Source organism: Anser cygnoides, chromosome Z (assembly GCF_040182565.1).
Source record: "Anser cygnoides isolate HZ-2024a breed goose chromosome Z, Taihu_goose_T2T_genome, whole genome shotgun sequence".
NCBI classification, from domain to species: Eukaryota; Metazoa; Chordata; class Aves; order Anseriformes; family Anatidae; genus Anser; species Anser cygnoides.
Window position 1 is genome coordinate 58,273,102 of NC_089912.1, and position 16,900 is coordinate 58,290,001.

General features: G+C 40.5%; 1 protein-coding gene across 7 annotated transcripts in view; it reads left to right on the plus strand.

Moving 5' to 3' along the window:
• The window catches only part of SETBP1 (SET binding protein 1), a 257,073-nt gene extending 240,472 nt beyond the window's left edge, over positions 1-16,601 (plus strand). For all 7 annotated transcript variants that reach the window (XM_066988775.1, XM_066988769.1, XM_066988774.1 and 4 more), the window contains 2 exons: positions 7,994-8,161; positions 14,103-16,601. In XM_066988775.1, coding sequence (XP_066844876.1) covers positions 7,994-8,161; positions 14,103-14,659 — 725 coding nt within the window. In that variant the 3' untranslated portion in view covers positions 14,660-16,601. The remainder of the gene's footprint in view (positions 1-7,993; positions 8,162-14,102) is intronic.
• The last annotated feature ends 299 nt before the right edge of the window (positions 16,602-16,900 follow it).

A 16,900-nucleotide genomic window follows, 5' to 3' on the forward strand; every position in this document is an offset into this window, starting at 1 on the left:
TAATATTAGCAGCTGCTCAGCTTGCTTAAGGGACGCCTTGAGAGGCTTCAGGTAGACAGCAGTTGCCACTATGCACCCTGGCAGCAAACACGATTATCTTCCTGAAGAAGTGAAGAGAAAGGCTTGCACCGTGCCTCTTGAACTCAGGCACAGAGATCCACCCAAGTAGAAAGGAATGGCAAGATGCATTTAACCTCATTAGTTTCAGTAGGGCTGACTTTGTGCAATCCATCAGTGTACAGATACATTAGGGGAACTAAACTATTTCCACATCTCATTTACATAATGGATGGGATGTGAAATGAGTCCTATGGAAGAGAAGCGCCCTAGAGGCACTAAAGTTTATCACAATATGTAAGAGTTCTTTTAGATCATTGCATTAAATTTCCACTAACAAGATAACAAATTAATTGTCTGTATTACTGTACTAACCCAAAGCGGATAAAGTGTATCATTTCAGCAGAGGAAGGCAGCTGTTTAAGACAGCTTGGTGGTTATGGGAGGAGGCAGAGGAGATTAGTGTGTCTCCCAGCATTTGCGTGCCACAATGCCAGCCCTCCTCCTGCCCCTTTAAGAAATCTGGCTCTTCTCTAATCTGATGTTGGACTTGAGCTTTATTAGTGAAGTGAGGGAGAATGAGTAAATCAACTGTATCAGACAAGCCTCAGGACATCTGGAAATTGATCATTCTGCAGAAATAAGCACTCTCTGTTTATTAGCTGGGAGTTCATCACTATCGCTTCTCTTTATCCAATTCCTAAGAGATTTCAAAGCTATCATCATAGCATTAGCTCTTCTGACTGTGCTACTGCAGATAAAGATCAGAAGATCTATCTAATGATGGCTTTCTCAGTCTCTTTCTCTCTCTCTCTTTCTCTAAAGATATCCTGATTTAAAAAATAATAATAATAATAACAAAGAATTAAGAAAATAGCTGGAATGAAATAAGGCAGTCTCCGTGTCTTAAATTTTTGCCTGTTGGCAATGAGAGTAATTTTTTTTTCATTCTACAGGCACTCAGTTTTATTCAGGGGAACACATCCTGTAGAGTAGAAAATCCGTCATTGAAGAGGTAGAATTTGAAGTTTTTAATGTGGTGGTGGAAAAAGAAGGAAGATAAAAGGACCCGAAGCCATAAAGCAGTGCTGTACATTGAAAGTACAGTTATTTTTAAATGATAATACACGTCAAATAGAAGCCAGGAAAATGAATTCCATAAGTTAGAAAGGTAATAATATTACTTTAAGAAGAATAATTACTTTCCTTAACTACATTTATCACATAGTAATTCAGTTCTCCCTTCTGGAATATGATGCAATGCCAAACTTTTGACTGATTTATTTAAAATCAGCCTTCAGAAAAGATTCAGCCAGATACAAGGCTTCTTCTGGTTCTTTATTCAAAACTGGGCAGTTATCAAAATGCAAATAACATGACTAACTTACTGTTTAGATGTGCATTCCTGTAAAACTGCACTGTGTATCTACATGGTGCAAAGAGACCAGGAGAAAAATTTTAAGAGTTTTCCGATAACAGTGGTCGGATGCATAAACAATTTAAATACAGCCCTGGATTTCCAGAAATCTGTGGGGAGTGTAGAATCCAATGCAAGGAACTCTCTGAAGAAAAATCTTCCTTAGCAGAAGCTACACAGAGATCAATTTTATCAGCTGATTTTCTCTGTTTTGCAATGGCAAATTAATATTTATTATCTCTTTTGAACTGGCACTTAGAGTTCCAGCCTGGCTGCACATTGTACTAGGTTCTGCACACAAATAAAAGAAGAAAAGGTGGACATTGGCCAAGAACCTTTCCATATAAGTAGAAGATGAGAGAAAACAGATGAATGCAATAAGCAGAGTGAGCATGATCTAACAGTAAAGCAAGGATGGTTAATTAATCCATTCGTATAGAGCCTAGCACAATGGAGCTAGACCACATTACTTGCAATGTAAGTACTTAATAACAACAATAAAGACTAGGCCTTTAAAATTAATGTATTAATTATCAGCCAGAGCTCATAAGTTGCTTACCCAGTGAATGAAGAATGCCAGTTTTTTTTATCCACAATATCAGGGGACCCATAAATCTTTAAGAACACGGCCCATTTTACATCAGTATTGTTTTACCTCATACACAGCCTTTCTGCCAGCCTGTCTTGAACTAGAGTAGTGCTACTCCTGGTCCACCCTTTTATTTATGATCATCATTATTATTTATTTATAATCATGCCATTATTGTGTTAGGTTCTTGATAATCTCCTTCGTGTACGTCTGCCCTTGCTTTTGAAGCTGTCCTTTCCCTTTGCCCTTTCTCATTTAACAAATAATGATTGATTTGCTCCCTGCTTTGCCTGCCCATTGCTCACTTGCATGTGCATGCACTGTTGTCTGTGATATCAGCAGGACTCAGGAGAGTTAAGATATGAGTCTTTCAGGGGTGAAGCAGGCTCTAAATTGGAGGAAGTGCACAAAGATCAACAGAAAGGTGGCAAGTAAGGTCTGAATCAGACCACCCATGCACATCACTTGCCCTCTCTCTGGAGCAGCAAAGAATAAAAATCCCTGGAATCATGGGCAGGGGGGTGAATTTGAAACTGAGCCCCACCATCTCCCCCCCACCCCCTCCCCCAGACACACATGATGGTGTTATGGAAGATTTATTTTCTCTTGATTCAAATATAGTTTGAACTGGGGAGGATCTCATAGCCAGGCCTCCTAAACAGGGCTTCCCAAATGGGAAGAAATAGTCCAGTGAAAGGTGATGATGCCACATCAGTGGGTTGGTCTTCTTGAGGGAAAGACCTCCCATGCTGCAGCATGAATCAAAGCCTTGTGAGAAACTCCATGGCTTTCCAATGGTGCCTCCAATTCTCAGTTTGCGTTTTGGTATCTGGGAAAGAAACACGATGATTCTTCCTTATTGGCTGTTACAAATCCATAAATTATTCCTGTTCCTGAATTTGGAGGTGAATTTCAGTGAGGTGAGTGCTACAGACTAAAGAAACCAAGTGCATAAAACAAAAGACAGATGGCTGAGACCATGATTCACCAGTGATGAGCTGCAATTGGGCCAAGTAGACTTTGAAGTAATTCATTACATTTGTATCTCTTCTGTAGAGGGGGGATTTTCCTCAGTGATTTGTATGACCTTGCTAAACCCAGATAGGTGGTAATTGAGCAGCAACTTCTTCTTCAGAAGAAACAGAATAAAAATATTGAAAATATTGACTCACCCCAAAGGCAGTAAACAGCACTTTGGTCTTTGACCTTTAAGCATCCTAGGGTAGTCAATAACCTGGCTGTTAGATGCTGTGCCTGCCACTGATTTTGATTTGGGAGTAGTTTAACCTTGAACCAAGATCCAAGTAACCACGGCAACAGGAAGTCGGCCTCTCCATCCAAGGAGTGGGAATCCATAAATCAAGGTCCCTAATGCAAACACTGTGTGCAGGTAGAGATTTGAGAGGATAAGTGGTTTGTGAGGGATTACCTTTGAAAAATGAATGACTGTCCCTTGATATGTTGAAGTACAGCTTCACAGAGACTTTTTTTTTTTTATCAATAGAGGTCAACAGGTTACAGCTGCATGTTTTCATACAGCTCTTTATATAGGCCCTTCAGTTTAATTAGAACCAGATGTTGAATTTATGAGGTTGTTAGCATTATTATGTACCATATGCACATGCATATATGTGTACGTGTATTGATACATACATCCACATATGCACATTTCTTGCCCACAGACTACATTCATGAAAAAATAATGTCAAGCCTCAAACTCAAGCACTATGGAGTGACAAAACCTTAGTTTTACATATGCACAGTTCCATAGTCCTGGGATCCCACAGGCATAATTACCTGGTCAAATACCTCGGTTTTTCTATGGGACATTACTTTATTCAGTGTATGGCACTCACCTAATGAACAGCTATTTGGTAGTTTGATTTTCCTCTCGTTATTCAGTGTGTGACCTCATGTCTCATTTATTCCACATTTCTAAGCCTTGCTATGAATAGATGAATGTTTCATGAATGTTGATAATTTTATTTTCGCAGCACTGCTCTTGAGATGAGGGGTATATTATTGTTCTCATTTGCAATAGAGAAGCTGAGCAGAGAGAGATTGAAGTTGAATGGATACAATTTGAGATGCTTAATACTCAATTTGGGGCTCTGGAAGAATGTGTGGCTTAATATGCAAAAACTCCTCAGTATATCTCTACCAAGCCATGACCTCTGACTGTGATTCTCTCTCTGTCCTGACTATTTCTGCTTTCGGACCCATTCTGCTGCATTAAGTCTGCAGGTTTTTTGTCTGGACTCCTTTCCCAGACTTGCCGCCTCTGTAGTCCCTCATCTCTCAGCCTCCCCTCACCAGTGTACTGCTTCTGTGTCTGAGTCTGACGGAGGTCTCTTCCACAGTTTCTGGGACCACCTGTAGGTTTCAGGTTTCCTGATATTTCTCATTTCACATGTAAGGGCAAAGGTAAGGACACTCATAGCAGCTCTGACTGCAAATGCAGGGAAACATTAGCTGACGCCTGGCAAGGCTGGGTGCAGCCAGCAGAGGCAGCCAACAGACACAGCACATTGGACAGGCAGATTTCTGGGCTCTGATTCGAGATCTTCTTGATCTTCTGAGACCTTCTTCCAAGGTCATTAGGTGACTTCTGGGATCCCTGTGTGGAGCTCTGCCAGATGCTATCCAGGTGCAACTGAGGAGAACAGCAGTTGCCACCTGCTACAGTGAATGAAGGCACCAGTCTTCTGACCTGATCTGCTGTCCAGGGAGGTTTTTTCTTTGCCTGGAGCTTGGATCAGGGACACTGTGGAGAGATAGCCAAGGCTTGTCCAGCCTTTGGACTGATAATACTGCTGCTCTTCCACATGGGCACCATCAGTACTGTTGTGGAGTACAGGAGCATGTCAGGCATGGCTAAGTGTTTTTGGGGGCTGTGATCAAGGCCATGGGGATGCGGACTGTTTTCTTCTCAATCCTGCAAGTGAGATGGAAGTGTTTGAAGAAGACTGGACAAATCCTGCATGTCAGAAATTTGTTGTGCAGCTGATGTTGGAAACAGGGATTTGCTTTTCCATGACCATGGGCCCCTTCTCAAGGTTAGAGAACCACTAGGGAGACAAGAGGTCCACCTGAGTAAATGGAGTAAAATCATATTTTTCCAACAGCCTGGCCAAGCTGGTGAGGAGTGCTTTAAACTAGAAATGATGGGGAAAAGAGATGGTGACCCACAATCGAGTGAGGAAGTGGTGGACCAAGCTGTCAAGAAAAGGTTGCAGGGTGATGTAAGAAAGCAGCAGCAAGGCATGGAGCAATGCCTAAGGGTGTGTGATGAACCAATTGAGCGCTTATGGGTCAGGATTCATGATCAGACAAATGTGGGCAAGGTTGCAGTGGGTGCTTGCCATAGACCACCTGATCAGAAAGGAGATGAGGCTTTTCTTAGATAGGGAGAAATCTTATGTTCACCTCAGTGTGAGAGAAGGAACAAGGCAAAAGGGAGGATCACAATCTTCTTGGAGAAATCTTATCAAATCATGGGATATGGCCATGGAGAAAATTGAGATCCAGGAGAGCTGGCCGATTTTCAAGAATCACCTCCTCCAAACTCAAGAATTATCCACAACAATGAACATCAAATCAAGCAAAGGTGTCAAGAGACTTGCATGAATGAGCAAGGAGCTACTGACTAATGTCAGAATTGAAAAGGAAGCAAAATAAAAAGGTAAAACAGGAACAGGTGATCTGGAAGAATATAGAGAAAATGTCTGAGCATGCAGGGATGAGCTCATGAAAGCCAAAGCCTATGTGGAGTTTAATCTATTTAGTGCAGAAGGACAACACAAAATGTCTCTGCAGGTACATCAACAGAAAAAAAAGAAGACTAGGGAAAATGTGGGAACAGAGCTGAATGAAATGGGGACACTGGTGGCAAAGGACGTGAAAAAGACCAAGGTACTCAATGTCTTCTTCACCTTGGTCTTCTTGGTCACCTTGGTAAGAGCAGACTTAAGGAATCCCAGGCCCCTGAGACTTTTGAGGAAAGAAATCCTACTCCCGGTGGAGGAGGATCAAGTTAGGGAACAGTTAAAAAGACTGGACATACATAAGTCCATGGGACCTGACAGGATATACCCAAAGGTGCTCAGGAATCTGGTCAGTGTCATTGTGAGAGTACTCTCAATTGTTTTTGAAGCATGGTGGTAATCAGGAGAGGATCCTGAGGACTGGAAGAAATCAAGTGTCACTCCAATAAGTACAAGAAAAAAGATCCAGTGAGCTACAGGCTGGTCAGCCTCATCTTGATCCCTGGGAAACAGATGCAACAAAATAATCCTGGAAACCATTTCCAAGCATATGAAGGATACCAGAAGGTGACCAGGAATAGTCAATTTAGATTTATGGAGCAAAACTCATGCCTGACCAACCTGGTGTTGCTTATAACTTTGCCCAAAGAGGTTGTGGAGTCTCTATTCTTGGAGATATTCAAAATCTGACTGGACATGGTCCTGGACAAACTGCTTTAGCTGAGCCTGCTTAAGAAGGGGATTCGATCAGATGATCTCTAGAGGTCCCTTTGAGCCTCAGCTCTTCTGTGACGTTATGAATTGTCATGTCATTTAGTTGCCAAAATCTAATTTATTTTCCGTGTAGTCCATGTACAGGGTGAGATTTGGAAAAATAAGTGATTTAAGAAGGACTCCCTTTGAAAAATGAGTGTCTGTCCTGAATGTGTTGAAGTCCAGCATTGCAGAGACTGGGAGAGGTTTTCATAAGTTAGCAGAGGCACAACACCAGCTCTTCATCCTACCAGACTTTTGCTCTAGTCTCATGAGAGCAGAATTACTGCATTTTTATAAAACAGCAACTGCTAGGAATTTTCTAAAATCAGCAAAAACTCTCACTTCTACTGTAAAAAAACTGACTAAGACATTTTAGCTGACTTCGCACTTGATAAATTTCTTCTTTTTCTTTTTCTTTTTTTCTTTTTTTTTCATATACTTACAGATGCAAATACAGTATGTATAAACACACACAAACTCACACAAATATTATATATAAATGGGTGGATATACATTCAGATTTATTAGTCAGGAAGATATCTAATATGCAATATGTGTTTCAAAACCAGTAGTTTAAATTTGATACATTTACAAGAAAGAAAAAAAAAAAAAGAGGTTCAAGTTGTAAGAGAGCTTGAGGAGCATTGCAAAGGGAAGAATCTACCAGCCTTTCTTGCATAGCTTTTATTTCTTCGAACATTTGATCTCTTTGTTATATTTGTACCATTCATTTATTCCGTTTTGTAATCCCTGTGTGAATAACTTTGATGCCATCACTGAATCTGTTGGTAGAAAAATGTATGACAAAGGGCTCTTTTTTTTTTTTTTTTTTAAACTCCCACCTCTTTGATGAGTTGTAAGGTACATTTTTATTAGTAAGGGGATTCCTAAAACTATGTAAAAGTGTAATGTTCTTTAGACAGGGAATTATATGCTGAAGCTGTTACTGATGCTTGCTCCTTACTCAGACGAAACACACATTGAGTCAAGTCACTGCAGAAGAGAAGTATATAAGTTTGTGTGGAGAACATACTATGCAAAGGATGACAAATAGACAATCTCACTGAACAGAGATAGGAAGTGTGTCTGTCTTTAAACATGTATAAGTTTGTGTATTTTCTCGCAGAAGAAAGAGTAACAATGTAGAATTGTTATTCTGGTTTGTTATTCTGGTTTCCCAGTGTTTATAAAGATCACCGATAGCACCTCCTGAAGCAAAAGTATTAGAAATTAATAAAAGTCTTGATCCTTGTTAGTATCAAGACCATATTAGGTCTTGAAACCAGGCACATGCAGGGAAATATGAACATATATTGGGGTAGCAAAGACAGCAGCTGAGTGCTCATCTCCAGATATTCCCCAGTCCAATTACTCCATCAATATTCATCCAAATCTTGTTTCCTTCCCCAGGAATTGTAGGAGCCCACTTAAAAGCAGACCAGACTTCAGTTCACAGTAAAATGGAAAGTTCTGCCTGTAACATGATGACCAGAAGGAAACCAGCAGCTGTTGACAGTGTTGCAATGCCGACTCCAGTATTATCTCTCCTACCTTCATCATCAGCAACATCTGAAGCAGGTAAAGTTGTTTCTCTCCATCCCCTCAATTTCTTCTCCACCTTCTTCCTTCCTGCACTGAACACTATGTGCTCTTCTTGATTTGAGCAGTAGTTGCAAATACGCATATCTGGCGTGATAATCAGGCTGTAATTTTTTCTAACACTTTCTTATCATTATCATCTTGGCATATCAAATCTCTTATTCACATAGCGCCACTTGCGCAATAAGAAGGATACAAGTAACACCAGCCCGTATGGTCTAGCAGGGGACTCTGAAGCAAGGCTCTTGGGTTGCTTTCTCAGCCCTGTTGTTCATTTATTTGAATGTTCCCACCCCTGTAGTATGAACATGCTGAATACACAGTGAATAGCTAGGGAGCAGCTGAGATTTCTTTCTGCATACTTCAGTGATTTTAGCATAATATTCTGTCTTGCAAACGTGAAATTGTCTGGGGCAATGAACAGTGATTTAAAATATATGGGAATAAATAAGCAGTAGTAGCATGTTTTTCAATCAACTTATATTTTGTGCTTCTGTTTGGAATCAGATTGGAAGGTGATAGCTTTATACTGTCAAGAATTGAGCCAAGGCATTCAGTCATCATCATGCCTTTGGGGGGGCATGCATAGAGAAATTAATCCTGCATTGTGTCTTAATTTCCAGTGAATGGGGAGCCCACGGTACGTTACCCTACATGCAGGCATTAGGAGTTTCTTAGTCTTGTCAAACCTCTGATTCCACATTCACAAAAAGATATTTGTATCTTTGAGTTATGGAATGATAGCATATCTAATTATGCAATTGAAGGTGCTGTTTCAGTGTGCTCTTTTTGATTTTCCTCTAGTTTCCTGAATAAATAGTGAAAAACAGGGAACCATGCTGTAAAGTGGCCTCTATAAAGATAAATTTTTATGTAAAAAAAATCAAGAGTCTCTGTTTAGCCTTTAATACTTTCCTATATATAAACTAAGGATAGATTTTTAATGCAATAGAGAATGAAAGCACACAAATATTTTATGATCAGTTTCAAGATGAAAGTGTATGCTTGACTGCCTAGTTCATTCTTTCCGTTTTCAGAAGTCTAATTAAATTGTTGGTTTATCTGTAGCCCAGATGTTGAAATAATTTAGTGAAAACTGAAAGAAAATGTGTTAATGGGAAAACAGGACAGTGCTATGAGTTTCCTGTAATTAATGGAGAGCTCTTTGAAAATTCCTCCATTCGAATGAAGTCAACAAACTGAGCCCAGCTGTTGAGCAAACAGTCTTCTATGTGCCATGTTCTTGCAAGTGGCCTCAGGCAACTCTGAAGGGATGTAGAATGACAGGCAGTAAGATTGATCTTTAGTGCTGCAGACATACCAAAGCCGTGCAGAATAAAGTCAGAGGAGCAATGGAGAACTTCCAAGACATCTGATATATCCTTGTTCAATACCACTGTGGTGGAGTGGGTTGTTCAGCTTCCTTTAAGCTACCTTTGGAAACATATATTTTTGGTAGAGATTTCTCTTATTACCTCAGAAGTTATTTCCAGCTATATCAATCCTCTATGACGTCCCAGCTTGGCCATTTTGATTTGTCTCTGCCTATGAGATACAGCCTCACTGCATCTGCATACCATGGGGAGGGGAGAAATACAGGGCCTCTGTGTGCCTTATTTTAAATGTGCAAAGTTTTTTGTTGTTCTTGTTGTTTTGTTTTGTCTTGTTTTTAATGCAAACACTGCTGCTTGCTTTTCTGGTGCAGCGAGGTAGGTTGTTTGTTTCTGGACAGTAGGGAAGGGATGGAGGAAAAGTACAAAAGTTTGATTGGACAGAAAGCAGCAGCAATGTGCAGCAGCAGCATGTAAGTTTACGGTTTGTTTTTATAGCCTGCATTTGAGACACAGTGTTTGCAGGAGACACTGCAGAGTGCCTGTCTCTGGTAGCACGTGGAAAGCCTCAGACATCCATTTTCAGACAGAAGTCCAGAAATGCTGGTGCTTATCTGAATTTTCTGTGTCTTGGGTGACCAAACTGCTTCTATCTCCTATCGCGCTCTAGCAATATTTCTGAAAGAAGGATTTCCTCTGTAACGGGTCCTCCCCATGGAGTAAGAGAAAATTCAGGGGGCTTTTCTTCTTCTGTCAGCTTTTCGTATCAAGTATTTCTAGCTTCTGATCACTTTGGGCTAGACTGTGCCAAATAGCTTCAGGGCTTCACAGAGGCAGCACATGGCCCTGCAGCCTGGGGAGGTGAAGGGAGATAACTATGCCCAGGCAGCAAAGTCTTCTTCCTTGTACTCCATCACCTGAAGGTTGCCATTGTGTTGTATCATCTCTTCAGAGGAATATTCCCATCTTCCTATGTCATATACAGACACTACAGACACAGTTACTACTCCCAACCTCCTCTTCATCCCTTTTAAGATGAATTTCGGCAGACAAAGATAGGGGAAAGTCTTTCTCCCAGAGGAAAGTTTCCATGTGTAAACAGTAAAGTATGTGCAGGAGGAGAACAACAAAGCCTAAAAACAAAGCAGACCAACTTGGGTCCAGGGTTGGGCAGAGGTCTGTCTGGATAAAATGGAAAAGATTAGTACTTAGCTTTGGTTTTCAGCAGAGCAGTATATCACATGGCAATATAGCAAAATATTTTATATCAAAGATTGCTCACCAAGAGCTCCAGATGAGTTGATAACACCTAATGGCTCTCACTTCAATAGTGGTTTATTTTGGCATATCTCCCTGATATTTTGTCATATGCACACCTCATCAAATCTTCCCCCTGCAGACCCATCAGACTCCTTTCCACATAGCCTCCCTTCTCCAAATGTAGGATCAGATGTCCCTGACTCTCAACAGTCAAAATAATATTGTGTTTCCTAATATCACCTTTAAAAAGCCTGACTTGAAAGGATATTACTTATTCAAGACGTGTATTCTGACTATTGGCAGACTATATAACACAATTTAAATATTTTCTAAAGCATGCGAGTTCAGCAGCTTGCTAGGAAGAAAAGCAAAAGCATTATTAATAGTTTCTAACAAGCTTCCTGGGAAAGTCATAAACACCACAAAGCATTTATGAAAGAAAAACTACTACAGTAAGCCAGCACAGAACAACATTTTTTTTTTTTTAATTAAGAGAGAATGAGTTTCAGTCCAAAAGGAAAGGCTCTGTCAGCTTGCAAAATTTTAGGATAGCAAGAAAGTTATCTCAACAACATGAAGGAAGACATTTAGTGTTCAGCTCACAGATCTACATATAAGAGTAGCTATCTACCCCTAACTGTGTATTAGTTGATTTCAGAGAATTAGGCAGTTTGGCAGAAAGCAGATGCCTGCATTTGCTCCACTCACTCCCTGTCTACATGCCATTGAGCTCCATTCCATTCTCTGAGCCTGGGTGTCCTGGATGTGTCAGGTGACTACAACATCCATCAGGGCTGGCACAACCAACAGGACACCTGCACCCTACTTATTCAGTATCCGGGGATCAGAAGGATGCCCATGGTCATCTCAAATGGCATTAAACTCCCATTTTAGAAACAGAAGAGTAGGGATACATCCTCTACTGACTGTATGGAGCAGATCTCCGTTGACTGCAACGGGGTGTTAATACTAGATAGCAAAATAACAGATACTAATAGATCTCAGTAGAGACATAAAATCTTGCAGATTCTTCTTTTCAAATTAACTTCCTGCCCTTTGGCTTGCTGTCTTTCCAATTAAAGATGAGAGTAATGCCAAATCTCCAGATTTCACCATGGACCTTGCAATTTTCCCTATATTTTCACTAAAATTCCCATCTGCAAGATTTTCATCACCAAATGAAAAACTTCAACTTTACTTTCTGGGAGAAAAAAAAAAAAAACACAAACAAACAAACAAAAAAAACCATCTTGAACATGAGAGTTTTCAAAAAGTCTTGAAAATGGGCCCTGGCAGTAGTGATAAAAGGCAAAATGTGGACAGCGAATATAAAGGCTGTGCAAAATGTGTGATTTCTTAAATCCTCTTACCTGAAGCCACTATCAGGATCTGGGAGGAACCCAAGAGAGTTGAATGCTTAGGACTGGAAATATTGGGACTTTATATGTTGGTCATCAGTGAAGCCACAGAGTAATGGCTTTTTGTAGCAGGAATCTAATTTGTTTGATCAGATGACAGAGAAGGAGCTCACAGCCACTTGCACTTAGGACTCTTATACCCACCTTTTTTAGGGGTGACCTACTTGAGAGGAATTTTGTGCAACTAATTAGATTTTTCCCTAGTAGTTTGGACATTTCCTTTCCTTTCTCTTTTCCTTTGCTACCAAAATGAGTGCATTTCTCTTTTCTTTTGTCCTCTGTGAATCACAAACTGTAAGGGGGTTTTATTTTTCTTTTTGGTGTGGGGAGTGGGTTACATATGGAAAATGTATTTTGTTTTGTAATTAATGAAAACCAGACTTTGGGAAGTTGGCCATTCAGGTCTTTATTTATAAGAGAGCATATGTCTGTGCTTTGTTTATGACTCACTCCTACTTCTTGCATTGTAACTTGGGTTTGTTTATGCAAGCTCTTTGCTGAATCCAAGCAACATGGTGGTATAAGAGCCAATAATTTATGTTGTCCAAGAGGGGAGGACAGTAAGTGATGTTTGTATGCTGAATCTGTCATAGTGAGCAAGGGAAGATTCTGCCACTTGACAGCTCCTGGTTATCTACAGAAAATGCTACAACAGCAACTTTATTTTAAACTACTGCTAGAAGATTGCCCTGTTAGCCATGAAGGGAATGATAACCCCACAAATGAACCTTTCTCAAAATCTTGGCCACTCTGGAAACTTCAAAGATTTCAAACCCAAATGACTGCTTGACAGTCAGGTGTAAATTAAATTTGCAAGTAGATGTGGGCTGAGGTTAATTTAGTGGGATGTTTTATTCTTTACTGAAAAGAAATCATGAACTCTATCATTTCTTTTCCAGCAGCGCAGAACGGATATGTTAGGAGTGAAAGGGAGCACCAGTTATTGCAATAACAGAATTAATACATACAGTTTCACTCACAAAGGGGTAGTTACTTATAATCCAAAATGCAAATCTTGAACTCTGAACAAATGCCACGTTCGTTAAAGGACAATGAAACAATTTAAGAAAAACAAGCAAGGTCTCGTGTCCTAAGCAAAGGCCCAGGAGCCAAGAAATGCTGGGTTCTCTTTCCAGCTCTGACAATGACTCACAACATGACCTTGGCAAGAGACTTAACTGCTTTGGACTTCACTCAGATCTAAAGTAAGTGATCTGAACCAGACAGGAGTAAGCTTACTTCGGGGACAATTAAAGTCAATTATACGACTGATAGTTTCAGCAAGTTTCTGTGGAGATGGTAGTAAAGAAATCCAAGCGGGACTAACGAATTTACCACAGGAGAAGAGTGTCGCAGAACTTTCCAGTGCCCACTATTTTCAGTAACAAACACTTTTCATACTATCTGACATCCATGGCAAGCATTAAAGACCAGGGTGAAGCCATCAGGAGTATATGTTTGGGGTACACAAAGTTTAATAGTTACGGTGGACCAATGTTACACCTATGCTAAGCTGCCCTTTCTTCGTCCTACTAGAGGCTTAGGAATGAGACTGAAGCACACCCACAGTAAAACATTGCTGTAGGAAAGTTTTGCTGCTTTAGAAGAGAAGAGAACTGGAGAGAGATCACTGAGGACAACTTAGCAAAGTTGTGTTTTCATCTAGAACAGTAAAAGAGGAGGTAACAGCAATTCTTCTGGGACTGTAATAAATTACTTTTTTTTTTCTTTTTTTTTTTTAATTGCTTGTCTGTGCAAAGTCCTTTCTCACAGCCACTGCTTCTTCAGTAGTCATATTCAGCCTATCATGCTTGAAAACCCCTAGTCTTCGTGATACTGAAAGCAGACAAAGGAGAGTTTCCATTCACTGTTGTTTGACCCTGCCCTGTTTCTGTCCTTGTCTCCCAACAGCCAGCCCACCACTGAAAAAAAGGTTCAAGCGCCGTGAAATCGAAGCAATCCAGTGTGAGGTGCGCAAGATGTGCAACTACACCAAGATCCTGTCCACAAAGAAGAATCTGGATCACGTGAACAAGATCCTGAAAGCCAAGCGGCTGCAGAGACAATCAAAGACAGGCAATAACTTTGTCAAGAAGCGGAGGGGGCGTCCCCGGAAGCAGCCCCTCTCCTTTGACGAAGACTCCAGAGACCAAATGCCCGTTCTGGAAAAATGCATTGACCTTCCCAGCAAAAGAGGTCAGAGACCGACACTGAATCCGTTGATATTGGAGCAAGCAGCCACCCAAGACACAATCATGGCCACCATTGAAGCTGTCATACACATGGCTCGAGAGACGCCACCCCTGCCACCTCCTCTCCCTCCTCCCCCCCCCCCACCCCCTCTCCCTCCACCCCGGACGCCCCGGGTTGGGAAAAGGAAAAGCAAGTCCCCGCAGGAGGAGGAGGAGGACGTGAAGGTGAAGCGGCACCGGAAAGGCAGAGGAAGTGAAAGCGAAGGCCTCCCGTAAGGCCAGCACACCCCGTCGGATGTCGGGTGCTGGCAGCAGGGCGCGCCGGGACTGATGGACTGGAGGCACACGGTCTGCTTTGCCCCCGCGGCAGCACCGGACTTGTTCTTCAGGTGGCTGAAACCCACCATGGAGAGCTGTGCCAGCAGGGGTTCACATCTTCCTCTTCATCGCTTCGGCCCCGGTCCCTCAGGAAAGAGGGGGAAAGGGTGAGGGGCTGGAAAGGTAGGGGCGAGGGGGGTGGGGGTGTAAAAGTTGGGGATATCGTCTACTTTGCAGAGTTTCCAAAACTAATCAGCATCTCGGCGTTGCTGTGCTCACACCGTACCCGGAGGCGGGAGGTCGTCCTCGCAGAGAGCTGAATGTTGTCACTAGGGCTGCATGCTTGACTCTGATTCTGTTTGGCAGGCCAGGTGAAACTAAGAGTAACCATACCATAGTAGAAATCACTGAAAAAAAAAAAAGAAAAAAAAAAAAGAAAGAAAAAAAAATTTTAAAAAAAGTGTAATTTTCTCAACTGTGATCTTGGTTATAATCTGTTTGAATTTTTCTTTTTTTTTCAGTTTTATATACCTACCAGGTTTTGGGGCAGCATAACTCCAAATGCCTGACTCCTGCTAGAATTATGTATTTTTTTTTTTCTCATTTACTTGCCTAGTTACAACTAGCTGCAATATAGGCAATAGAAAAGTAGAGCCTTACACACACACACTCTCATTCTGAGTGCTATCCCAAGGAACGACAGAATATCACAGCATTTCAAATAAGGTGTACGTGGATATTCAGTTATGATAGCATGTTTCTATGAAGCAACTTGGCATTTCCAATGGCATGTGAAAAAGGGGTCATCCATCAACCAAGTTGTTTTGATGTTCGGTACATGTGAGTAGAGAACAGCAAGACACTTCTGGGGAATAGAGTTATAGTAAACATGGACAAAATCACCAAAAAAAAAAAAAAAAGATTAAAAAGAGAAAAGAAAAAAGTAGGACAGAAAAAATAGAGTAAAAAGACAGGGCCCAACCCTACCAGTTCTTACCACTTGCAATTCCCAGTGAAATTATGGGAAACCCAGGATCCGAATTATTTGCATTGGGTAGAAATGCCTTGATAAGTTCTTTTAAAGAAAATAGATAAAGTAGATTCTTTAAAAAAAAAAAAAAAAAAAAAAAGAACAAAACCCTATGGAAAATAGGTTCTTTCTTGGCAATTATTTCTTCAAAAAGAAAAGGAATAAGTGTTCTTATCTGAAAATAAAAATAAAATGTTCAAAGGGTATCACCACTGCAATTGTATTAATGCCACTTTGGACATGTTCTCCAAGTTGTGGTTGCCTTAATAAACTAAAAAGAATTTTTTTTTTTTGTACATAATGTAATTATAAAGCTCTCAGTCTGCATGGATGCAAACTGTGTGTGACAAATCGTCTCTTTAAATGGTCAGTTCAAATTGTACATTTCTCATTCGAGTTGTACGTTAACCATTGATCTAACTTGGGTAAAACACCTGAGCTTCATTTCCACAGCCCAATCAAAATGTTTAACTTAAAAAAAGACTGATCGTGAAGCTGTTCCATTGCAGTAACAATGCTTTAAAAAAAAAAAAAAAAAAGTCAGTTGTTGAAATTTGAAATAGGTACGTTCAACTTTATTTTATTTTTTTTTAAAGTCCTTCAGTACACTCAACACCTGGTATGGCAAGATGGATATTAAAAATGGGAGGGGGAGGGACAGAAAATTCCAGTAAGGGAGCGGGGAGTGGAATTATTTAATGATTCACAAGCCAACTGTTATTCCCTTTTTTGAGAAATCTTTCAACTGGCATGTTGCCAAGGAAACTTCAAATAGCACGACACTAAAAAAAAAAAAAAAAAAAGACAACAAAAAAGTCCCCACAAAAAAAAAGTACATTTTTATTCTGTTATTTATTTACAAAAATCATATCAAGACTATGGTGTTAAAGGGACACTGTAAACATACAGCTCATTATTCTTAGAGACTGATTTTTCTTCTGTGATAGCACCTTAGCTTATTAAAACTGAATGCATTTGGGGATTGACTGGGGCTTGGGGGCTGGGAGAGGTTTTTTTGTGTTTTTGGGGAGTGTTTTTTGTGTTTTTGTTGTTGTTGTTGTTTGTTTGTGTTTCTTTTTTAAGGCTGGAACAAATGTTGAGATCCTATCTCCTTAAAACTGATAAGATGGATCACAGAATTTTGTTTCTGATCTGTTTTGCATCATTCA